Genomic DNA, 26,432 nt, shown 5'->3' with positions numbered 1-26,432 from the left:
ACTAACACTTAGTTAATTCTTAGTTTAGCAATACTTTACCTTTTATCTTTCAAAGTTCTGCTCAAACCTTCTTTTTGAAATTTCTTCTAAGTGTTTGTCTAGTCTCTCCAAACAACGCAACGAGGACCTTGCTCATCTTTAAATTTGGGGGTGGGGAAGGTCTGAGCAGATAAGATCAGAATATGCAGTATTTAAGAAAATGCGTTCATTTTCAAAAAAAAAAAAATGTTCATACAAATCTCCAATGTCAGCGCAAGGGAAATCCTTAAAAATATTCCCAACCTGATAAGAGTTTAGTTGTAAAAGGAGCCTGCTCGTAGTTGGATGTTCACTGTAGGAGCAAGCCAAAACAAAGGTGAGTTTCTAAGAACAACGCAATATGAAATAGAAAAGAAAAAAAAAATACAAGAGACAACTCCTCTGAAATTCATGAGTTAAAGTTGAAATTGGCACACTACCGTAGTTGGATGTTCGCATGACACCCATGGGGACAAACCAAAACGAAGAGTATAACCATGACCAACAGTCTCTAATAAATGATGCAAAGTTTTGCTCACCACATATAGATATATCGAGTTGTTTTGACAAAGAAGAGATAAACATTCTATTGTGAAAAATTAGAAAAGCATTTTTTAGCAGAATTTTGTTATATAGAAGAATAAAGTAGGGCTTGTTAAGAATTAGCAAGGATAGAAAGAAGTTGTGATGTCAAGTAATGTGCCTAAGTGTAACATTTGGAGCAACCAATCGATGCAAAAATATAGGATAGGAATTAAGCTTTATTGCCTAAGTAGAAGATATGCTTGAGGACAAGCATATATCTAAATTTGGGGGTGTGATAACTTGTAGAAATACAAGTTATTTATACTGCCTTATCTAGATATTGCACCAAGAGATAGTGAATATGCGCCGATTGTATGAAAATTAGCTCAGAATTACAATAATTATAAATTATCGTAATTACACCCACTAACATCTTTAAGATGGAAGAAAAGAAAATTTTACTCTATTTTGCAGGAAACCGAGTCACCAGGCTCAAGAAGAACTGATCAACGCATCTCTGTCACAATGCGCCCGTCAATCAACAATGAAGAGACGATTAAGCTAATGACGGCGCAATGCGACGGTTGATCTAGAGCTGACTTTCAACCACATGCGGTAATAAAAACAACACCGCATGTGAACTCAAGATCGAAAGATGCAGTTAAGCAACACAAAAGTAGAGGATTGAGACACGTGTACAACTAACGATTCTGCAGAATTGACGGTCTGATTGCATAACATAAGGAATAATATCCCTCCATCTTTGGAATTTCCATAACAACAAGTGGGGACCACAAGGCCAGAGTTAAAGATCCTCATCTATAAATACCCCATAGATTTCAGGAAAAAAAAAATATGCTACTAGATACGGGGCTAGTTGCTGCTAAAGTGTTGAGAGGAAAGGCTGAGCTTAGTGCTTAATTGAAGAAATCCGGGAAAAAGATGAGACAAGGCCGAGAGGCGAGTCTCAGTTCTATTCTGCCAAATACCCGTCGAGAAGCTCTGTGTTGAGAACCCTGCTATCGGTTGAGCGAGCCTGAGAGGGAAGCTCATCCATCCATCTGATCCATCCAATCTGGCAAGCAGATCTCCACCCGAATCGGTGCCAAGATGTTGACGCTTGTTTGTATCTGTTCTATCTCTTTTCATCATTGTATTTCACCTTCTTTATCTCCTCATTCACACCATGTATCAAACGCTTAATAGATATATTAAATGTTTCGATTGCTTTCACATCCCATTTTTTGTCTACTTCCATTCCTCCATTAATCACTTTCTCCATGATGTCTTCCTAATCCCCTGGTAGTTAATTTAAATTAAACAAGTACTTAACTTGTGTTAAAGAGGTAAATACGTTTAGCTAAGGCATGCTAGGTGGCATCTTCACCTGTGAGAGCAGAAATGAAGATGTCATTCTAATCTATCGAGAGAAGGTTAGAAGAATGTGTTAACTAAAATGGGTAGTACTTCTAGACATGGAAGCAACCTTGCGTTCATTACGTTCATCTCTGTTTTACCACAGACATGTGGGAGCGCGGCCGATCACTGAAAGGTGTACGCCAAGAGAAAAATGGAACCATACTTATAGCTTCAATGCAATTAAGAAACTTGTGCTATTTATATTAGCTATCTTTCTCTTTCTGTGTTGTACATAAGACTAGCCGCCGCATTCTATGTTTTTGTATAACCTTCACAGCCAGCCTGGACCCCAGAATCTTGTATCATGAAGCCTGTATCTCGTATCATCTAGCTTAGGTTTACTGTACTTATTTTATTATCGCATTTTTTTACTGCTTTCCTTTACTTTATCGCAACTTGTATATACTTGTACAAAACACTCTTTAAAGATTGAAAAACTTGGTCGCATATATCATAAACATACCACAATAACCTCAAACAGTCCCTGTGTTCGATCTCGGATCACACCGAGAAACTTGCGGTGGAATTACACTTGGTTCTAACGTAAGAAAACTTGTGACAACGCATGGCATATTGCAAGAACATTCATAATTAATGCATATCTAGAAGTAGTATCTCATCATTTCGAGCATAGCATAGCATATCTTTTTAGCATCAATTCTAGCAGTTTGACAGTCATCTTGTCTTTGTGCATCTTGTATCATCGTATAGGAAAAGAGTAGAGACTTAGGAATAAGCTATATGGACACTTTTGCATTCAACACATGCGTCCTAGACTTAGGAGCACCGCATTTGCATTGGAAAATGACTTGTTGTGCATGGGTGTAGCATGATCGCATAGTCTGATGCATTCCCAAGTAAAGCTAGCTAAAGACCTTCTCAACCCGTTCATCCGCATACTCAGTGCATCTATCACACAATCAAACTTTCCTCAAATCCGCCGAATTTATTTATTTCATTACCGCAACAAAAAAAACCAACAACTATTTGAGTTACCGGTTACCGCAATGTTTTTCTAAAAATTAGCATCGCAACCTATTTTCCCAAGTCCCTAAGTTCGACCCTGGACTTACTAGGAAACTCAGTAGGGTTTACACTTGGATTCCACTGAGAAATCTTGAGTGCTCAATGCATTTTCATCATCGCATTTCATCCATAATTCCACATCATAAAATAACGCATCAATCGCCTTGATCATGAACTCCTCCACAACAGCACAAACGGCCTGCAAAAAACCTCGACGGTGTCGAATTGAGTCTGACACCACCAACAAGGCTACCTTGTTATTCTCAGTGTAAGAATTCAGAGGGTGAGTTCTGTTGGGACTTGGTATGAGGTAGACGAAGGAGGAAACCCCGATCGCGTACACGACTGGGCAAATGGGAGATGGCGGAGACTTATCGTATAGGTCAATGCCCAATCGTTTAGATAAAGCTAAGCGATTGTCTAGCAAAAGCTATGCGATCGTTTAGCTCGGTATGTCGCCTACAGACTCTACACGATCGTTTACTTTGGGTAAGCGATCGTCTAGCAAAACTATGCAATCATTTAGTAAATACTACTCGATCGTTTAGCTCGTCCGGTCGTTGTTTAGTAAATCTGTATTTACTTGACGACTCAGTGAGTTCCCTTTTTGCCGAGAGAAATCTCAAAAACTTTTATCAACCTTTTGTAAAACTCCTTTTCAAAATAGGAAAACCACTTTCCTTTTAAACTCACGGTTACCATGAATTCAATAACCATCCACTCACTTGGTTATTAAAAAAAAAGAATTAATTATTCAATAATTAATATTATTATAAATATAAATGATAACCAACTTATCATACTATATTTATAACCTATAGTTTTAATATTTCATCTCATGAAACATATAAACCATAGTTCTTTTTCTATTTCATGGTACTTAATGTAAATCTCATTTACATGAATCCTCCACTAGATGTATCTCATACATCAAATTGATTATATCATATATAATCAAAATACCTCTTGTCAATTTGAACATTTCAAATCAACACCAAGAACTGATCCTCAACTGAATCTATTGAGCTATCAAGGGGACCTTATGGACCTGTAGCTTGAAGTTCCAATGGTACGTGAGTAACTGACCAAACTCTTTAGTCACGGGATCCACCATCCGTTAACTGTCAGGCACTCCACTAAAGACCGACAGCTGAATCTCCTTACCACAGATATATTATGTGTCCATCTTAACCAATCAGCAGTGCGACAACCCTTCATAAATCGCTCGTAAGTACAGGTAGGCCAATAACCGTTATGCCCCTGTAGTTACATCTGTCTCCTTAAGAACCACTGATTCCTCTAATGAACATAAGTCATAGTCCTACTATGATTGAGTCTTCTCTTCCAAAGAGAAGTTGTGGCTACTATGTTCAAGCTCCGGAATCAGCCCTTAAAGGAGCAATCTCTCTACTTATCCCTACTTCGGGAAAGGAGTGAATTTCATCTTGTGGATTGAGTTCCCAGCTCTCAGATCAGACAAGTCCCCAAAAAGGTAGGCATGTTGAGTTGACAATCTGGCCACTCTCACCCATACTAATCAAATGACCACCCTCAAAGGCATGAGTTCCCAAAACACTCAGAATTGAGGTCGTGTCACCTATAGTCGTTTAGTTGAGATGCAGGTCTCTAGTATCAATGACGTTATATACAGAGTTTAGTCATCTCATGGTCTAGGTCTTATACAAACTCTTTATATAGGACACCCCCGCTCGCACGTCTCCACATGAATGATCAGGATCAACCATCTGTAGTAGTTTACAACACTTGCAAACTTCTACAAAGCGGGTTGTATCCGTAGTGTCACCAGGATCAGGTATCCCACCTTATTCCTTATACTAACTTATTTAGATTATCACTTAAGGCATGATCCACTTGTATATCACATATACATGCTTAAGTTCACATAAGATAATCAAGGAGTTTTGTTTATTAGATATGAGTAAATGCCAGAATTAAATAACACTTATTTTATTCATTGAACAATATGTATCATTTCAAAACAACAAGACTTCGAGAATTAGAACACCAATCCCAACAGTAACGAGTTCTTTCATGATCTCAATCGCCGTATCTTTTTTGTGTCATTTATTTTGAAATGTTTACATTACATTTTAGTTTGTTAGGAGTTTAGATAATATCTTACTTTCTTTTAATAAAATCTATTTTAAATACCAACAAAATCTATGTTATGATTTTAAAAAATATTTATCTTTTAAATAAATTAATTGGAGAATTTGGGATACTTTTGTTATCTAAAAATCAGTAATTAATTAAATCTAAATTAGTAAATTAATTAAATCTAAATCACTTTTACCATTTTTTATAGGGGTCTTTTGGAACTTTTTACCATAAATCTAAATATTTTTGAGATTTTTATATTTATAAGAAATTCCATTTTTCATAATCTAAAAACATTTGTTATTTTTTAAAATAAAAGTCGAAAAATACTATTTCTCTTATTCTTGATATAATACATGGTACATCTTGTTCTATGCATCACTTATCACCACTCGCAAAATATATATAATATATATTTCAAAAATAATTATAAAAATTTATTGCATGTCAAATTGTGATCGAATAATTTCGTAAGAGGCACAAAAACGTGACAATGGATGCATCAAATTACTTTCCTTTCTCTTTCTCTGATTGACTCTACGAAATATGAGGTAAGCCATGCCTCAGTGAATTATGTAGGTCGGATTTAGTGTTCACCAAGAAAGCCATGATAGCTGGAAAATATGAGGCAAGCCATTCCCGAAATAGCTACCGCCAGCTCCGTTAATTCATCCCGGAGTGTACTCAATTGCCCCGCCGATGTTTCTTGCGTTTTCCGATCCCGTATGACGGTGCTTCAGTCGGAAATGGTGACTTCTGGATACTTTTTCAGTGCTACGAAACTTCGTCTGCTTCATTGTAAAACCGCTGTTGCAGCACTTGAAAACCAATTTTCCTCCAGCAAGTTTACCTCTAGCTCGCAGGTTCACTTTCCTACATTCAATTTTCTAGCATTTCCATAATTGTAGGTTGAGATTTGGGTTTCATGATCATATTCACTACAATTCCGAGTTCAGAAAATCTTAAAACTAATGGCGGTTTGCTCATGTCTACCTCTTTGGCAAAACTAAATTTTGTTGATACTGTACCTCAATTCTCTTAGTTTTAACTCATAGCGGTACGATTCTCTTTTCCATTGTCTGTTTGTTTGGAGTGAAAATAGTGATGGATTATTGTCGGTGAGTAGGGTGTCCAATTCGGCGGTGAAGAGTTTGTGACAAGTTTACTGGCCAGAAGATGGGCGTTGGCTAACCCCGATACCAAAATAAACAAAGTTATGTTCTCAACTTCAGATACAAATCTCCATGATTTTCCAGCCAGTCACCTCTTATTGGGAGTAGATACTAGTGATGTGTCGGGGACAGATTATTCAGAGCAATCATTCTATGTAGCTAGGGACGATTTATTGCATCCTCTGATAAATGGTAACAAGGCAAGAAAATTGGATGGGGTTCTACCTCTTATTGAAGATAATTCAGTGACTGATGTGGTAAGATTATAATCTTCGGTGTATGGGGAAGGAAGTTCTTTTTTCTGTAAAAGTTTGCTTGTTCAAATGGCTGTTGTGAATGTCAGTTCTCTACAAGTTTCCATATATTAATGTCTTTCTTATTGGTTCCTTGGTGTTCTGTCAAGGAGAAATGGTGGAATCTTATAGATAAGGATGCATTTGGTAGATGTGTTGTTTTATTTTATTTATTAAGTCTTTTGTGTTGAGTAATTCGGTACTGAAATGTTCTGTTAGAATTTATATTCTTATTTTAACTGTATTCAACTTTAGGTTTAGTTTGTTACTAGTCAAGTGAGTTCCTAATTCCTATTACCATAGATTTTATGAGCAGTGGTTTCCTAAGGTTTAGATTTTTGCTAGTTAGTTATTCCATAATCCATACCAGGTTGAACTGAACGAAAAAGAGTAATTTTATGTCTATTATAATTTCTCTGCTATCTTTCCTTTATTTTTGTTTGTGATGTTATTTTATCACAATGCGATTCTGTGATTAAATCGGTGTACATGTTAATTATCTCCATGGTTAAGAGACAAAGTTGGAATTATCAAGATTGGAGAGGAGAAATTCCATCCGTTTGTATCGAGTTCATGAAAATATGACTTCCATAAGCTTTTTATTTTGAGCGGATGACTGCTGATGTTTGGCATTAACATCATACTTACTTTTAAATTCTTGTTTAGAGGAAGCATTTGGCGTAGGTCATTCATCTAAATTTTTTGTTAGATTTATTTGCATATGCTATATGCTGACATTTCACGGACAAAATGTTAATGGGTACGTTAATTAAACATTATGTAAAGTTGGAAATATTCAGGAAACTGATTACGAAGTTTCAAAGTTAGATAAGGTGCATTAGGAAACCTATTTACCATCTTTTTTCTGTATCAAGATTGTCCATCCCTCTTAATTTTTACATATCTATTTTTGGGCTAATATGTGCATTTAGTTTGGTGATTGGTGAGGCCAGGTTTAAGTTTTGCCACTGGACGTTCCATGGAGTTGATGGAACAAAAATTCTTTATTTAGTTTAGTTTTATTCATAACTATGCCAGCTTTGAATCATGCCACTAATTTACCTTTAGGGTCGGGAACAATGCTCTGAATTTGAACCATTTTATAGGTTACATGTGGGGGTTGTCAAAGTGCACATGCAGCTGCTACTGGTAGGAGTTTTCCTGTCTGAAAAAACTTCTCTCCCTTTCTTTTTTTCTTTGCCAAGTGCGTAGCCATATATATATGGCATAAACTTTTAGTAGAGTGACAGGAAAAAGAATGGTGTTCTCAAGGATTAGGGTACATGTCATTCAGTTGCATTTGTGCCACTGTGGTTGCATTTTATAAAAATGCTTTGTTTATTCTCCTTTACTCTTCTTTCTCCCAGAAAAATAAATCTATGAGCTATAATTTGCTCCAAACTACTTCAGACTAGCACATAACATGTCTTAAAAGCATAGAATATATAACAACATATGCATACTAACATCTATCATTTTTCTCGTCTTCTATATCATCCTTTCTCCCATCCCCAGACGAACTTAAACAAGCCTGGTAGAAATTTGTTTTTGCGTACTGATTTTCTACTTTCAGCTGTTTTATGTGCAGAAAGAGGTTTGAGGTCACATTTACTTCTACGAGGGGAGCAACCTGAATTTTTAACTGGATACAACTTAATGTCAACAATATATGGAAATGTCACATATGTTCCAAGATCTATTTATGCCAATAGGGAAAAAATGCTCAAGAGTCAAGCTGATTTGGTGGCAGGCAGTAGTGGCAGTATCGTATGGTTCAATGATATTTTTCCTACTTCTCTCGGGAAGCAACCATGTTCTAGTACAAATTCTGTGCATTTTGATTATGATTTTCATAGAATGGCTAGAAAGCATGGAAGAAGGGTTATAGTTATCAATGAAGGAGCTGGAGATGCTGGCGCCTTGCTAGGTAACTGAAAACCATTCTTTTTAAAGTGTGTATATTCTTAATATGCGTACCCATTCCATCAACGTAGCTTGGAGGATCATATTACATATTTACTTTTGATCCCCAGCATGAGGGCTTGTTTTACATTTTACTTTTGGTCCTGGAATGTCTATCCATCAGAAAAGGGGGAAAAAGAAAGAAAAAAGAACTTGGTCCTAAAATGTCCTGTCGGAACATTGTTGTGGATAGGAATTTTGAATCCAGATTTTGTGGCAGCCTTGTAGACAAGATGGGAAATCATTCTGGTTTCTGTCGTTATTTTCCAGGATTTTGTATTTACATGCTGCAGTTATGTTTTGATACTCTTGCCCTGCTTGTTGGTAGATCTTGAATTGCAATCGTTATATGAATGGAACAAAATCGTGCATGAAAAATGTTCTTTCCAGTTTGACACTAATTTAATGCAAAAATGTAATTTTATGGTTTGTATATCAAGAGTGGCTTGATTAAATAGTCTCTCGCGTAAATGTGAACGATGGTTTGGTGGGAAGATTGAATGAAGTTTTCAACTCTATTCTTTTCTGTCCCAGGCAGCTGGCAGTGCCAGCTAAATTACTTTTGCCCATAGATTTAAAATCTGAAATTTAGGGGGCTAAGATAGAATCCAAGGATCTTATATTTTGAAAAGTTTTTCTTTAAATTATAAAATCTGACAAACTCAAAACTTCTTCAAGATTATTTTTATTCCTTTTTTTTTTTTTTTTTTTTTTTTTTTTTTTTTTTTTTTTTTTTTTTTTTGCTAAAGAAACAAATAAGGTTCCTATGATGATTGCACAATTAAATATCTAATTGTAGTTCTTATTTGTTCGTATATCTTTTCAGGCATTGTTTCATTACTAAATGTTCACTCACTCATTCATAGGTTTAATTCGACTGGTGAAGTACCTTTCCCAGGATCATTTATTTGGGAAACAGAGGGTTAAATTTGTAGTAGATGCTGGCACTGGGACAACTGCTATTGGTTTGGGTCTTGGAGCTCTATGTTTAGGGTGTATACTCAAATCCGTCTAATGAAATCCATTTGAGAATTGCATAAGTTTCTTATGTTACTGTGTCTTAAATCGTAATGAAACACTCTTTCTTTGTCATTCATGCTAGGCTCCCCTGGGATGTAACTGCAGTGATGCTGGCTGATAGAATTGATGGATATAAACGGCAGGAGAAGCGATTGATTTCTGAATTCAGGAAGCATTTTGGCGCTCCTGTTGACCTAGGCAAGGATGAAGAAGTAAATGGGGGAATTGTAAATTGGGTAGAGCGCTTCCGTCCAAGAAAGTGAGTAGTTCCTTTTAATTTTGACCTCTTTTACTGTAAATTGTTTTCTTCAGACTTGCATTTACTGGTGGTACTACCATCTGGCGTCGGTGAGTAAATAGACCTGCAAAAACTAGTTTTGAATCATATTTTTTAATGTTTAAAATTTATGTTTCTATTTGAATATATAATGATTATTTGGTACTAATTGAATTAGGCGGATTCTGTGTTACATTCTCTCTCTCATCTTGTAGATTTGGCAATGTGCTAGATGGGGAAGTGGAGACATGCAGACAAATTGCTCAGAAAACTGGTATTCTTGTTGATCCTATTTACACTCTAGCTGCTTGGGAAATGGCTACTTTTCTTTCTCAAAAGGGAACCAAAGCGAATGGAGATATTGTGGTATTGCTTCATACTGGTGGTACCCTGGGACTGTTTGGACTAGCTCAAAGGTATAAATCTTACTTTAATGATCTGAAAAATGTGTTCCCTAATTAACAATTGTAGAATAATGACTCGATTTTTTAATTGATCGAACTCTCTCCCTTAATCTCCGTAATCTGTTTGAAGTATGTATGGCACCGAGTGTGCTATTACTGTGTGGAAGAAAAGGGGGCCTAGTAAGCTTCCCACGATTAATAAAATGATAAAGTAGTATGCATGAATATCTATATGTATTTGGCCTCCTTTAGACTTAGTTTGTAAAATATCTTGCAAAACATATAATTGTTTCAATTAAATCTGAAAGAGGGTGTTATTGATACATTAACAAAAGTGTAGAGTTTAAATTGATATAACTCTAAAGTTCAGGAGAAATTGAAAAAAAAAATAAAAATAAAAGAGGAAGTATAATCGAAAAATGTTAAAAACGGTATGAAACTAAAGAGTAACTTTTTATACAGTAGAGATTAAAAGTATAGAAAAAGGTAGGAAAAGGGATTATATATATATATGTACATTGTTTTAATTAAACATCTAAATTTTTCGGTAAAAGAAATTAAACATCTCCTTTATTGTAATCACATTGGAGGTCGTACATTGGTATATTTACGAAAATTCAAGATTTAAATTAATACTATTCTAAAAGTTTAGAGGTGTAAATAGATATTTTTTTCTTCTTATTGGATTATTATTTTTATTTTAATCAATAGATGCTAAATGTCAACTAAAAGTTTTTTTTTTTTTTTTTTTTTGCAAACTTTTTAGAGTTTGTTTTTAAGGTGGCCTCTACAAACTCACAAAGTATTATGTTAATTTAAGCTTATTATCAGCCATATTTAACATCTATCCGTAGGGAAAAGAGAGAAGCCATAATTGAATGAAAAATATGAAAGTATAAAGTAGTAAAGCAAAACTTTTCAAACTGCAAAGAGCACCTAAAAAATACTAGGAAGTAAAACGCATTTTTGGCCTATATTCTTTTAGAGTTGCATTATTCATAGGGAGGGTAGGGATGGGGTCAAAGAGTAGATTGTGGGGGTAACGGTCATGTCTTGAAAATTCTCATAAATGTAGAGAGTGTCCTTGTGAGCACAAAAATGCCTCCCAACAGTCGCAAGTTATAAAGATGTCTAAAAAGAAAAACCAAAGTGTTTGATAATTTTAGAATAGTGGGGTTATACAGTGGAAATAGTTTTGAGCAATGATGGGTAATTAAAAATGATAAGGTTGTGGTTGAAGTTGAAACTTTAAACAGTAAGCTTCTTAGGATTGGTGGGAAAGGGGAAGGAGAACAGAGAATAGGACATCCCTTTCACTTACTTTTTGTAAACCAAGAAGAAAAGGATTGGACTTTGGAGAGACAGAAAGCGAGTGGATGGTGTGGCCCATAAATCATGTGGAGCAAATGGGGAACAGGACCTAGTTAGCTGCTGCTCCTACTTACTATACTTTAAAGCATTTTAATACTTTACTCACCAATCTATCCATTTCTCTTGTTTTTAATATCCTCATAATGGAAACCAACCTTCCCAAGTAACTTAAACATCCGTTTCGATTGGTTGGAGAAAAAAATATTTTTTTTAAAAGTCATTTTCGTTTAAATTTTTTTTATAATAACTATTTAAGATGAAAATATTCATGTATTTGACAATTCTTTTCCAAAAGTAGTTTCGTATACAAGTTTGTTTGGTTTGTTATATATTAACGGTGTTTCTATTAATGTTAAATTATTATAAATGATGACTATGAAATATTATGAACTAATAATTTAAAATAATGGTTGCTGGAGTTGGTCGTTTAGGGTGGACACTACTAGAATTGGTGGTGGTAGTTGTTGGAGTTGGCCATTAGTCGAGGTTGTCGGAGGTGGCCAACGAAAGCTGGTAGTCACAACAACATGGTGGAAGTGAGGTAGAGGATAGTGAAGCCATTTTAGTAATTTTAAGAATTATACAAATTATGAGAGATTAACAATTAAACACTCAAAAATCTTTTTTGAAAAAAAAAATTATATCAAGTTTCTCTCAAAGCAACTCATTTTATAAATTTATATTTTTTCAATTAAAGTTATTATGAGTAATTGCAAAACATTCCAACTTTTTTCAAAATTAACCATTTGTTTCTCTTTTTTTTAAAAAAAAAAAAAAGCGAACTCCCTAATAGCCTCATGAAAAATGAGGTAGAGTACACTAATTGTAAAAATATCTTTGGAGATCAAAGAATGATCAAGTAAAAGCCACAATAGGCTTCTTTGTTTTCTTCTTGAGAATGTGACAAAAATGTTCAACATTTCTTAATAGATAAACTAAACACTAAACACTTAAATTTAAACCAAACACACTTTTAATAGATAAATTCAAACACTAATTACTCATTATCATTTTAAAAATTGAAGTTTATGATTTGATCATCTTTCTGTCGGAGACTATCTCACTTCTATTTCACAAAGTTTTTGTTCTCCTTATTTCTCCTTTGTAATTCTTTTCTTTTTGTTAGAATATTTAAAATATTTATGTTCTATAGATGTTCTATAGATGTTTCTTATTTTTTTTCACCTTTATGAAATATATTTCAATAACTGGATACAATGTTTAGGGGAGGAAATGATTTATTATTTATTGTTTTCAGTTTTCAAAAGCATAAACAAAAATATTGTTTTGTTATTATCTTTTTACTTAAATAATACATAATAAACATAAAATTAAAATTTATAGTGTACATTTTTTTTGTTGAACAAAATATGAAGAAAAAAATTGAATTAAAGCTTTAATCTTTTAAGTTAAGTGTTTAGAGAACAAAAAAAATGTATGATGATAAAAAAACAAGAAATTAAAATGTAAATAGAAAGAAAAGTTGCAATTACTAACTAAATATTTAGTTTAAACTCAACTATTTCTTTTCAATAAGACATTATATTATAAATATTTTAATTTAACAAAAATGAAATGAGTACATTATGAATTATCACACTTATTAAAAAAAAAAAAAAGTTATAATGTAATTTTACATTTTTTTTAGTCTTGTAATTTTACATTTTAAAATTTAAAATTGAGGCACATTCAGAACATAAATGTTGTTTGTCAGATTTCTCCAACTTGAATCACACAATTAAAATATATGAATATTAGTTAAATTTTTGAACTAGTGGCATAATTGAAATTAAATCCAAAATAATAGAATATGTAGTACAAGGATAAAATAATTACATATATAGAACAAAAAATAGTAAAAGACTAAAAAGCCCATGTCTAACTACTATTTTGCTCGCTTCTTACCAATTTTCTCAAATTGAAAACTATCATTGATAACAACTATCAGTGATAACCACTAATAGTTGATATCAGATGCTATCACTTGATAACTGCTAATAAAGCTTTTAATTTGCTATCAATTATCAGTGACTATCATTGATACACTTTCATTAATTGAAATCAACCTTGAAATATTAACAGTTAAGGCTATCAGTGGCTATCAATCATAGGTTTTTATAAGTAGTTATCAACATTGAAAGAAAACTAACAACTTTGAAAGATTGAGTTGTACCAGTAATGGAAAACTATTAGTGACTATTACTGATAGACTTTCATAAATGTCTACTTTGAAAGATTAACACACTAGCTATTACTAATAATCTTTTATCGTGGCTATTACTGATAGTAGCTATCAGTCACTATCACTGATAGATTTTAATCAATTAGAATCAATTTTGAAATATTAACACTTAAGGCTAACAATGATAGACTTTTATAACTAGTTATGAGCTTTCAAAGAAACTCGATATATAGATTTCACCTAATTTATATCACCGATATCACTAATATCACTCATATCGCGATTATCAATGATAGCTTATTTCACTGATAACATCATTGATAAGATGCTATCATTGATCTCGTTGATATCATGCTCTTAGTGACAACTCTTTATCACCCGTAACATGTTATCAGTGGTAGCTTTCTATCATCGATAACTATCAGTGGTAGCTTCTATCACTGATAACGTGCTACCAGTGATAGCTTCTATTATCGATAACATGCTATCAATGTTAGCTTCTATCAACGATAACATGCTATCAATGATAGCTTCTATAAGTGATAGCTACTGACTATCTTATTGTCCTTTTCCTTGTCCTTTCCAAACATTCGTACCACCCCTTTTCTTTTTCGATACCTCTCAAGGGCATTTTGGTAAAAACAGTTAACAGTCAAACCAAATCATTCTTCTTCATTTGATTTTGTAAACAAATATTATGGTACACAAATACACAAATATTTCAATCTATGTTCTTCATTTTGGGTCATCTATGCCATTTTTTCAAGTTTATTTCTGATAGACATTATACTCTTAAAGTCCTACCCCTCCCAGATTACCCACCTAATCTAGAAAGAGGTGTGAAGATGCTAAACATCACCTCCCCTGATGACATTTAGCATCTTACTAACCAACTTAACTTGTGCTTAAATCTGAACAGTTACACAATAATCCTTTAGTATATAACTCAACATTTGTGCTATCCGTCCATAATAACTTGTCTTCTTTCTTTAGCAAATATATACTAGCTTAAAGGATTCTCCTGCCACTCCTTTAAGTTATTTCAAGAGTTACATCCACTTCTGAATACCTCAAGATATTAAACCACATCACTATGCCGTTAATGCTAACAAACCCACATAGTGAAGAAAACAACACAACACACAAAAACCCAAACCACAAATATCCTATACATTGAACTCCCAAAGAGCAAATTGTTCTTTTGCACAAGTATTTTGGGAGAACCATCGCATTCTTCAGACCCTAAGTTTCTGACCAAGAAGTGTTAGTTAACAAGATTGATTAGAGGAAAAAGTGTGCCGCACATTTCTCATTTTTTGTTTAATAACTATTCTCGTTTCTTATTTCACTTTTAAGAAATGTTTCTAAAAATGGTGTAAATTTGTGGACTAAAAAATAGTTTCTTTCAAATCCATTTTCATCTACTATTAATATTTAATGTTTCGTTATAATAATCAAACTTGATAATTGGCTTATTGGTGTTAAGTCACTTATAAATTTGGTATTTTAAGTCTTGGGTACGAAATCCAGCCTCATAATTCTTATGGAAAAAAGAAGAAGAAGAAGCAAGAAAATTAAAAAAAAAAAAAAAGAAAAGAAAAAGAAAAGAAAAACTGGAGAAATGAAAGATTTTTTTTTTTAAAAAAAAAAGAAGAAGCAAAACCCGGAGAAATAAAAGAAAATAAAAAAAATAAAGTGAAGAATAAAAAACCGGAGAAATGAAAGAAACAAAAATCAAATAAAATAAAAAAGGAAAAAAATGAAAGAAACAAAAATCGAAGAAAAAAATAATAATAAAAGAAAGGGAATAATAAGGTGTGCAACAAGACAAGATAAGAGATTTGGAAATTAGAAAAATTCAAAAGTTGACTAGTCAACATTTACATATTTGCAAATATTTTAAAGAAGTGATTATTTTTAGATTTTTTTCCTCTTATTTTACTATTTATTACAAATATCCTAAATTCATTTGATTTAGTGGATGCAAGGAAAAAAAAACAAAATTTCAAACGAGATTTTTAATGTTAATGAGGGTTTAATGGATATCTTATTCTCTTTGTGCATAATAAAATAAACAAAAATATTAGAGTCGGTTTGGTGGGTAATTTGAACTTTAGTTTATGCCTTCAGATTTACTAAATTCTATTCAAACAATGCAAATTTTGAAAATATATTTATGTTTTGATATATATTTTAAATTTGAAATTTTAAAAGGTAAAATTTGTTTAAAAAGATGAAAACAATAGTAAATATAGTTTTATAGTTTATAAACATATTATCAAACACTTATAGAAAAATTATTTAAATCAAAATTTAATTTTTTATTATGAATATTATAATAATAAATAGATATCCCTTGCTTAGTGTCCCAAAGTCATGTGTCACCTTTCATGTTGTTTACCTGTCTTGTAATTATTCCTACTTTGTATCCATGTAAGTCCACATCCTACTTGCCACTTTGTTTTTAAATAGTTTCATTTTGTGGCTCTTAAAATCACACATATATTGGTGAGAATTTCACTTCAAAATTACACTAATTTTCATGTTATCAAATTTTATAATTTTAGTTATTTTATTTTATATTTTATTTTATATATGTAATATTATTATATTATATTTTTTCTATATCTGTGTTTCCGTTATGCTCCTCAAATTTACAATATTTTTAAATATTTTATCAAACACATATATAAAAAAAATATGACATATGGCTCTTTTTCATTAAATTATTTTGTTTTTAAATTGCTTACCAACCAAACTCTTAGTCTCCTATTTGAACTCGTTCCTCTTCGACCATATAACAACCTTTCTCCCTCTTGTAATATTTCCTTGTTAATAGAAATAAGATAACCATATATATCGAGATAAATAAATTTTATGAGAATACCAATATGAACATAACTCAATTGTTATGAATTTATAATATTAGCTTCAAAGTTCGAGGTTCAATTCTCCTGCATTACTCATAGTAAAAAAGAAAAAATAAATGTGTGGCTTAAATAGGTCATTATGGTAATTTCAAATTGGGGAAGTGAGTGTTAGAAAATTTGGTTTAAAGCCAACAATGCAAGAAAATTAAAAAATTATCAACAAGAGCACAGCTCAATTGGTATAGCAGTCGTACTATCGACTTCAAGTAAGAGATTTTCTTTACTTTACACTTTCATTATAATACCTTTAAAATAAATAATAATAAATAAAAAAGTTAAAACACAGTGAAAATATTGAGCATTGGAAACTTGAGAGAGAGAGAGTGCATTTTAGGGAGTGAGTTGGGTGGTTGTCGGTCCATTTTGTATATTAATACCATATTTTGTGGGTATTAGAGCCCCATTTGCCCTATCTTCTTTTATTTCTTTTCTACACTTATCTATATTTTAGTTAAATTATAAAATATATAAAAATTTTCAATTTATACTCGTGAACTTTAGAAGTTTGTATCAATTTAAACCTCAATTTAATAGTTGTATCCATGTAAATTCTGAACTTTTTGAGTTGTATCAATTTAAACTCTAATATAATGATTGTATCAATTTAAATATTAAAACTTTCATAATTGTATCAATTTACACAATTTTTTAATATTTATTTTGAAAAATATCAAACAAAATATTTAGTTTTTTTTCAATCAAACTTATGTAAGTTTAGAGGTTTAATAGATAAAATGCAAGTCTTACACTATGTTTATCCATATGAAACATAATGAAGGGTCCAAATTGATATATTTATGAAAGTTGGGTTTAAATTGACACACTCTTAAAATTCAGGGTTTAAATTGATATAACCCAAAAAGTTTAGAGTTTAAATTGATATATTAATTAATTAATGGTTTAAATTAATGCAACCCCAAAGTTTAAGGGTATAGATTGTTATTTGCCCTAAACATTATTAAACTTATTTTTTTCTCCATTTCTTACGTTAATTTTCATCTTTCTTAAATAGAAGTATTGAATTTTTAAGTAAATTCCAAAAATAAAAATAAATTTATAAAATCCATTCTTTTTTTGTTTTAAAAAATTGGTTTGATTTTTTAAAATATTGTTAAAGATGAGAAAACAAAAACAAAAAAATTAGAGGTGCAAGAGTAGTTATAGGCATCATTTAAAAAAAAACTAAAAATAAAAAACAAAATGATTATTAGGACCTCAATTTTGAGATTTGTGTTTATTTAGTTAAAGGGTATTTGGTCCAATGTTACTAAATCCAAAGTTAATATGTTAAAGTTAATAAATTTGTGTTTGGGGTAGAGAAGATGGAGTTATATAATAAGTGTGAAAAATAGAGATAAAATAGTAAATGATGTTTCTTAATAAATGTAAAAAAAAAAAAAAAAAAGAAAGATAAAATTACTTGATAAATATGAAATTTTCAATAGTGTTATTGTTAAAGTTAAGTTGTTTGCACCATTCTTAATGGGTCAAACGTCACATACAACTTAAAAAATTGATCAATAAATTCCTAAATGTTTAATTTTGTATCTAATAAACTATATAATTTATATAAACAAAAGTTAGAATAATTAGTGAAGAAGATAGAAAAGAAAGTAATTCAAAAACAAAAAAAATATTTAGTTGCATATTTTATGTTACACTTATTTATATGTCCTACAAAATTTGATCATAATTTACCATAGTTTGAATTTGAATTTGGTCAGCTGCCAGTGGGGCTTACATACTTACACCTCATCTGCCCAACTGTCAGATCTTGCCAGCTCAGCTATTGTCTTTGTCAAACTCACTTCAATTACACAAAACCCATTAAAAATCCCTCTCTCTCTCTCTCTCTCTCTCTCTCATATGCTTCATTGTTTTCCAGTCTCTTGATTGTATTAAATGCATGTAGCTTTCTATATTCAAATACAACACACCATTATCGGCACAATACACCATGTTTTTATTTAATCTAAGTCTATACACTATTACTTCTCGGTTTCGTTTATTCTCGAGAAGGTAATTCGAAAATTGAAAATGATTTACGTTATTTAGTTATGCTTCATATTTGAATTGACATATTTGGAATGAAACTCACTTTAAAATATACAATAGAAAAACTCAAATTGATTTACGAGTGGAGAGTGCTAAATCCAATACATTTGAAAATTATGCCTATATCGTGAAAAATATGACTTTGTTACCGTTCAACTCTAGACAATAATGAGTAACAATAGGTTTGACAGATTCATAATTATAAGTAAGTGTAATAAAAAGTAATCTAATTTTTTTTACGATGGGACACATTATGATTGATCTATGAATAAAATCTCATTACATATCGATAAAGCATAGCGTCAATTAATTTGAGTTTATAACATTGATGGTAATCGGTGGTATTTTCATTTTTTTATGGATATCAGGTGGATTTGCATGGGACCGATATTAATTTCTGAAGCATGCAAATATATAAAGAAAAATACGGAGAAAAGAAAAACATATGATAAGTAATAAGAGAGTTGTCAAAACATTACAATGTGTCACGAATTGGGGGAAAAAAATCTCAATAATTGAACCAAACAAGAAATTGTTAGATTTAGATTTTCACAAAGAAAAAAAAAAGAAAAAGAAAAAGAAAAAAGGAGTCAAGAAGTACGAGTAGTCAAAAACAACAACCTGAAAAAGGCACTATTGGGCACCCGACGCAATTTTAATTATTATTTGTCCTCGTGTGCGAAATTTTCCCCTTACTTCCCCAATCGGCTCCACGTGTACGGCCGTCGTTTCATCAGAAAGCACCTCCAGGGGCATTCCCGTCATTTGGTCTTCGTCTTTCCAGAGAGCAAAGGACATTTTCATGGACCTTGGCCCCAAAAAGGTGGATTATACTACAGGAAAGCAAATTAAACCAAACCCTTTCCGGTTCTTTCCTCTGCTTTTTTCCACTCAACTTTTTCACTCTCAGATACCGTAGACACAAATCCATAGCATTTTTTGTTTTTGTTTCATTACTTGCAAACGCAAAACCCAGACAAACAGAGACGACGGCGACGACGACGACGACGCATTCTTATTCCGCCATGTCCTATACTTGAGTAAGACCCACAGACACTAAAAACAGCTATTCCCTCCGTTTCCGCTCGACCCACTTGAGTTTTTCCACCGCGCATGGCGGAAACCGGCGTCTATGGCCGTTTTCTGGCGGGGGGCTTAGACCCAACGGCCCAAGAGTTCCGGCCAAGGTATTCGACTACTCTGTTTATGCCACAACCCCATCGGGTATTCTTTCCGTACCCACCAATTGGCGACGTCCCTCTCCTGCCGTACTGCGATGGCGGTGTAGCTTACGCGCCCTTTCCGGCGGCGGAATCGGCGTACGTTCCGGTACGGTTGCCGGTTTCGTCGGTTGCCACTCGGTCGTTGGTGGTGAGTTCGGTTCCTTGCGACGTAAGCGAGACGATGGTGAGAAGGGAATTGGAAGCGTTTGGGGAGGTTCGAGGAGTGCAAATGGAGAGAGTTAAAGAAGGGATTGTCATTGTTCATTTCTATGATATTCGCCACGCTGAGAGAGCTTTACGAGAGATTCGAGATCAGCACATGCACCATCAATGCCGTCTTCGTAACTACTTCAACAACAACAACAATAACGGTTTCTTGTTTTCAAATTCCCCTCTCCCTCGCCCTTCTCCGGCGCCTGGTCTCATAGCCGGCCATGCTGTCTGGGCTCAGTTCATCGTTCCGGCTGGCAAGAATCAGGGCACCATCGTTGTCTTCAATCTTGACTCCACCGTTTCCACTTCTTGTCTCAGAGAAATCTTCGAGGCTTTTGGTATATTCTATTCAACTCCTCCTTTCTGGTTTTGATTTTTATTTTTTGTGGGTTTGTTTTACTTTATGGTTTTAATTTGTGGGGACTGGACTAGAATATTTGTGGGGTTTATTGTATAACGTAATCTTTGATGGGTCTCTTTTGTTTACTTTCTGTCTATTCTCTGTCTGGTTATTACAAAATCTTTATAAACATGGACTCTTCTTAATTTTCTGTGTTGGGTTTGAAGGTCCTGTGAAGGAGTTGAGAGAGACGCCATTAAAGAAGCAACAAAGGTTCGTTGAATTTTTCGACATCAGGGACGCCGGAAAGGCTCTTAAGGAGATGAACGGAAAGGAAATCAATGGAAAATCGGTTGTGATTGAGTTCAGTCGGCCGGGAGGCCATGGCAACAAATTCTTCAACGCCAACTTGACTGCTCCGGCTATCTGCAGTTCGAATAATCTTTACTCTAGGAGTCTGAAATGCCCACCGCCACGGCCAACACCGCCGCCGAGAAATTTCTCTGGTGGGGCAGCTTCAAATGTTCCACCGCGTTGGTATTATTCGAAACCCCATAATTCCTCTAGGAAATTGAATCCGAGCAAGGGGGGTCGAAGCCCGAGAAACCCCAGAAAGAGCTTGGAGTACGACGATGTGAATGGAAAAATGGCATCTCTCGATTTGGAAGACGGTGGTGTGTGCAATGAAATTGAAGAGAGAGAATCATGTGGGGTTTTGAGAAAGAATTCAAAGGTCAGCCACAGTAGTCCCGCTGTTGCTGCTGACCAACAACTGCAGCCCAGTAGGAATAAGCTAAGGAAATGTAGACAGTCCAGGAAGTTTGATTCTCGATTCCTGATAAACGATAACCATTCCGATTGCAGAGATTCAAGAACCACTGTGATGATCAAGAACATCCCCAACAAGTACAGGTTTGAGAAGAAGTTAACAACAAATTTCGTTTCAAGCTTCATTCAATTCAACTACTACATTTTCAAACAAATTATGGGTTGTTTTTTTGTTTCTGTAAACATGGGGATCTTTTATTGTTATTGTTTTTTATATTCGTATAGTTGTCTGACTTGGATGCAGTCAGAAATTGTTGTTGAACATGTTGGACAATCATTGCATTCACTGCAACGAGCAGATGGGCGATGACCATAACCAGCCACTTTCCTCCTACGATTTCGTATATCTCCCCATTGATTTCAAGTGAGTATTATTGGTTTGAATTTTCTCAAAAACTGTTTTGAAAATGATGAAGTTTATGATAGTGTTCATTGTAATTTTCAGCAACAATTGCAATGTTGGATATGGGTTTGTAAACATGACCTCACCAGAGGCCACATGGAGGTTGTACAAGGCGTTTCATCTTCAACCTTGGGAGGTTTTTAACTCCAGAAAAATCTGTGAAGTCACCTATGCTAGAGTACAGGTGCTTTGATTTTTCCTGTCTGATTCTTGTTTGATCATCATTGAAGATCATGGATTCTTGTTTTGTTTTGTTTTGTTTTAATGGGGTCTTTCTGTCTTTTTTTTTTTTTTTTTTTTTTTTTTTTTTTTTTTTAAATTATTATTATTATTATTATTATTTTAATTAAAGGGACTGGAATCACTGAAGGAGCACTTTAAGAACTCAAAGTTCCCATGTGAGATGGACCACTACCTGCCAGTGGTGTTTTCACCGCCTCGGAACGGGAGGCAACTGACGGAGCCACTGCCGATTGGTGGCCAGAGACAGCCCATCTCCATTGGCCTTGCATCTGCTCCATCTTCTGGCAGTGCTGAGATGGAGGATGAAGATGATGTTGCACTCGCAACAACACTGGTTGACCAACAGGAGGAAGGCATGAATGGAAGCAGCAGCAGCAGCAGCAGTGGCAGTGGCAGCATTGGTTGCAGTAGCCAAAGTGGCGGTGGTGTTGATGAAGAAGAATACGACGGTGATGAGTATCAAGTTTCCTAAAAATGGCTGCAAAATGTGGATAGAAATACAAAGACATGGTAGGCTAATTCTTAGTCTCTTACTGACTTGCCTGCTGTGCACCAATGGCTTCCACTTAGCAGCAGCCAGCTTGGTTAAAGGTCAAAGCTTTTTAATTTGGGTATTTTTCCCCAGGTTAGAAACCAGCTCTTTCCTTTTCCCCTCTCTTTTTCTCACATATGGGGTGTATTAAATTTCTTCCTCCATGCTCAGATGCTGTAACATTATCATTGTAGCAAAAGTCCCAAAAGAAGTATCCCCTTTCTTTCTTATGGTTTATTTTTGGGTAATTTCCTTCATTATAATATGATAATGATGATGTTTGATTCAGAGGATTTTATGCCCTTATGACTACATTAATATATTTCATCTCCTACACGTATAAACACATAGAGGAACCAATGAATAAAGGTAGAAATCCTTAAAATCACTTTTGTTACGTTTAAAATCTTTCAGAAACTCGCGAAGTTGATTCCAACACTTTAAAATTGATTTTGAAGGATTAAAATCATGTTTTAAAAGTGGTTTTGAAGAAGGATAAAAAGTGATTTTATCTATTTTGATTTGGACTTATTCTCTCTGAGCTTATAATGTTTCCATCTTTGTTCTCTTTGGTTTGTATAAGCTTGTAAATTTAGTAAATTTGTAACAGGCAATTAAGCTTGATGTTTAAATTTTTCACTTTGTTTTGAAGTCTCTCCAGAGATTGTACATAATGTGCTTCAAAACCCTAACACCAATACCAATTATTATTTATTTTTGGTCTTAGTGGTATCAATTATTAATATTGTATTCATTTTTAGTTTATATAATTAAATTTATTGTTCTTAATATTTGTCTTTAATTTTAGTTTCATTTTTTGGGAAACATTATTATAGTTTTAGCTAATTTTTGAATAACAAATACAGTAGTTTCCAAATATTGTCTTTCAAATTTAGTTGGAAATTTAAAATTGTTATTAATATATGAAAAAAAAATACAAAATAATATTATAATCAAACAGGAAACATGGTAGATTAAGTAAAAATTCATGTGCAATTCCAAACTGGCCTCGCAATATTTGTGTTGTACACTCAGTTTATTATTCGCAATTTTTTTATTTTTTTCATTTTCGTTCATGACACAAACAAAATAATTGCAAACTTTAGATATTTAAAGTAAATAATTAGTTCATTTTTGAGTTGAGATAAAGATAGAACTTAAAACCATGCAGAAATACAATATATTTTATTTTTTATTTTTTTAAGAAAAGAAACCCAGATATTTTGAAATAATGGATAGGGGTTTTTTTGGGAGTCCATGCATAGCTTCAGGAGATGATAAGGGCAGAAGGAGAATAACGAGGAAGTCCGTACGAGTGGGAGTGGGAAGAAAGGAACAGTATATTACGGTATGAATTTTAAATATATAAATTTGTTGGATTGTTATTGTTTATAACCCTTTGATTTTTCTTCTCATTGGATTCCATTCCCATACTTCAGTCTTCACTGAACCTCAAATTCAAAATTTCTTGGTTTTGATGACGGTTTGTTGTTCAACTTTCAAGACCATAGTCAAAACGTAATAAATCAATAGTAATGTAAAAAAAAGTGAGTTTTATTTGATTATCTTTAGTGTTGTTTACTTTGTTCTGCATTTGTACTGACACATGAAGCGCACTTCTAAATATGTAATAAGAACGCAAATTGATTGATGAGTGGAGCATGCTTAATCGAATTGCATCTGAAAATTATGTAAAATTAAGAATTTTGAAACTGTTACTGTTACTGTTATGGTAAACAATAAATGTGAAAAAAATTATAATTCTAAGCAAATACGATCAAAAGCAATTTAGTTATATTTGCAATTCATGCTTGTTACAATTGATTCATTAATGAAATCTCATTACGATTACATCAATTTTTATTTTAATTTGGTAAATGTGGCCAAAGTTTGTATCCATTTAAATTTTTAATTTAAAAATAATAGGTCATTGTACACATTAATCATTATATTAGATATAAATTTAAATTTTATATCTAAACTTTTAGTTTTGTATCGAGAGGTCGTTTGGCCCACTGAGTAGAGTTAATAAATTTGGAATTAATATGTTGAAGTTTATAAGTTTGTGTTTGGGTAGGGTCTTAAGATTGAGTTTTTTTATAATTGTAAAAAGTAGATTAAGAAAGTAAGATGAAGTTATTCGGTAAATGTGAAAAAGTAGATATAGAATGGAAGATTGAGTTACTTGATAAATGTAAATATTATTAAAAAAATTTAAAAAAATGAGAAGATAAAATTACTCAATAAATGTGCAAGTTCAATAATATTACTATTTAAGTTTGATTGTTTATATTAACTTAGAGCTCGTTTGGATTGACTTGAAAAAAAAGTATTTTTTTTTAATTAAAAAAACTCATTTTTATTAAACATTTGAGTAGTTGCTTAACACTCAAATTTCTTCCAAAATAACTTATTTTTTAAATTAAATACTTGAAAAATGTATTCCAAACACACACCTAATAAGTTGATGGGCAGAATAGCTCCTTAGTAGATTCTCAAATCTTAAAAATATTTATTATATTAAACGCAAAATTGAAATTAAGGACCCGTTTGAATTGATTTGAGAAAAAAGTATTTTTTTAAAAGACCTATTTTATTTAAATATTTTTGACATATATTGTTGAAAATATTCTTCAAAAACTATTTTGAGTGGTTGCCAAACACATTATTTTTTTCTAAAATGATTTATATTTTAAATTAAACACTTGAAAATAAATTCCAAACGCACTATAAGAGTTGGGACTAGCGAGTAAAGTTGCAATATTAAGAGTAGTTGATGGTTATTTGTTGTCAGTTGTTAGGCATGTCCAACCCTTTGACCCTCATTTACTAGATGTTTTATTTTAATATTGCAAATTGAAGAACTATTTAGTAAAATATCGTAGTTTTAAAAATATTTAGATATTTGTAGTAGTTTGTCAGTTTTTTAGAAGTTCGAGGGGTTAAAAAAATTAAAAACAAATTAAGAAAGAGGTCAAGTGTTAAAAAATCGACCCACATAGGTCGAATTTTCAACATTTGATATCGCCCATCCCACCGCCTGCCACAGTGCCACACTAACCCATCTTGAGACTTGAAGTTTCGACTTGAGTTCGTCTGCCACCCACTGTTGCTTTTTATCCCACTTTTAATCACAACTGTTGCTTTTAATAGGTTTCACCTACCCAGCTGTCGCTTTGAATCCGTGGGTCGAATGTTGAAAACTTGACCTACCTTTTTTTTAAACCCCATACTCCTCTCCACTTCTCACTTCTTAGAACTCTTTCTACCTCTCTTTTACTCTCTACCCCTCCCTTCTTCTCTTCCGATTTTTATTTTCACACACGCCTACAAACTCACAAATTAATTCCCCCCCCCAACCTTTTTCCTTTTTTTCCTTCCAAAAATGGACTAGATCCTCTTCTTTTTCACATTTGCCCATCAAACTATGAGGTTCATTCACTCTACTAAATTTTTATTTTTTATTTTTTAAATAATTCTAAATTTTGTTGATACTATTATATATATTTTTTTATAGTTTTTATTGTTGTTTGGGAAACAAATGACCAAAAAAGAGGTAACGTTCACTCCTAAATTCCTAATTTTTTTAATTAAAAATAAGTTATAGGTCATATTCTCATAGTATTCTATTTTTTTTTATAGTTTCTATTGTCGGGTAACAAATTACAAAAAAAAAAAAAAAAATGAGGGACCATTGTCACTTTGAGAAAAAAAAGTAAAACCGCTATTGAATTTCTGAGTTCTTTTTATTTATTATTAGTTTTTTTTAATACTTTTTGATATTATATTATGCTAGATATACAATTCTAATTTCTTATATATTGATGTTAGTAGTTTTTGAATATTATTTATATATTGACATTAGTAGATCTATCATG

At 32.7% G+C, this 26,432-nt stretch overlaps 2 protein-coding genes across 5 annotated transcripts; both read left to right on the top strand.

Moving 5' to 3' along the window:
• The first annotated feature begins 5,566 nt into the window (after positions 1 to 5,566).
• On the top strand, positions 5,567 to 10,459 carry LOC120082154 (Pyridoxal-5'-phosphate-dependent enzyme family protein). Of its 4 annotated transcripts, none has more exons than XM_039037401.2 (7): positions 5,567 to 5,969; positions 6,233 to 6,535; positions 7,678 to 7,720; positions 8,160 to 8,498; positions 9,400 to 9,526; positions 9,636 to 9,812; positions 10,046 to 10,459. In XM_039037401.2, the coding sequence occupies exons 1-7, from the start codon at positions 5,730 to 5,732 to the stop codon at positions 10,290 to 10,292; spliced, it is 1,476 nt and encodes a 491-aa protein (XP_038893329.1). In that variant the 5' UTR covers positions 5,567 to 5,729; the 3' UTR covers positions 10,293 to 10,459. The 4 variants fall into 4 exon arrangements, with proteins under 4 accessions (XP_038893329.1, XP_038893328.1, XP_090171254.1 ...); XM_039037400.2 differs by having other exon boundaries at positions 8,145 to 8,498; XM_090315128.1 differs by lacking the exon at positions 6,233 to 6,535 and having other exon boundaries at positions 5,612 to 5,969.
• Positions 10,460 to 19,638: 9,179 nt separating this feature from the next.
• On the top strand, positions 19,639 to 22,842 carry TEL1 (terminal EAR1-like 1). The gene is made up of 5 exons (XM_039035963.2): positions 19,639 to 20,546; positions 20,776 to 21,460; positions 21,621 to 21,740; positions 21,822 to 21,963; positions 22,132 to 22,842. The coding sequence occupies exons 1-5, from the start codon at positions 19,886 to 19,888 to the stop codon at positions 22,492 to 22,494; spliced, it is 1,971 nt and encodes a 656-aa protein (XP_038891891.1). The 5' UTR covers positions 19,639 to 19,885; the 3' UTR covers positions 22,495 to 22,842.
• The last annotated feature ends 3,590 nt before the right edge of the window (positions 22,843 to 26,432 follow it).

This window comes from Benincasa hispida, chromosome 7 (assembly GCF_027475165.1).
Source record: "Benincasa hispida cultivar pf3 chromosome 7, pf3_genome.v1.1, whole genome shotgun sequence".
Taxonomy (NCBI): Eukaryota; Viridiplantae; Streptophyta; class Magnoliopsida; order Cucurbitales; family Cucurbitaceae; genus Benincasa; species Benincasa hispida.
The sequence above is the reverse complement of the archived record's forward strand: the minus strand, read 5'-3'. Positions and strand labels throughout refer to the sequence as shown.

Excerpts from the sequence above, each read along its gene's own strand:
- LOC120082154 (XM_039037400.2), top strand. The coding sequence starts at position 5,730 with ATGAGGCAAGCCATTCCCGAAATAGCTACCGCCAGCTCCGTTAATTCA. Across the intron at positions 5,970-6,232 it reads AGTTTACCTCTAGCTCGCAG|GGTGTCCAATTCGGCGGTGA; the intron begins GTTCACTTTCCT and ends GTCGGTGAGTAG. Across the intron at positions 8,499-9,399 it reads AGATGCTGGCGCCTTGCTAG|GTTTAATTCGACTGGTGAAG; the intron begins GTAACTGAAAAC and ends ACTCATTCATAG.
- TEL1 (XM_039035963.2), top strand. The coding sequence starts at position 19,886 with ATGGCGGAAACCGGCGTCTATGGCCGTTTTCTGGCGGGGGGCTTAGAC. Across the intron at positions 20,547-20,775 it reads AGAAATCTTCGAGGCTTTTG|GTCCTGTGAAGGAGTTGAGA; the intron begins GTATATTCTATT and ends TTGGGTTTGAAG. Across the intron at positions 21,461-21,620 it reads AACATCCCCAACAAGTACAG|TCAGAAATTGTTGTTGAACA; the intron begins GTTTGAGAAGAA and ends ACTTGGATGCAG.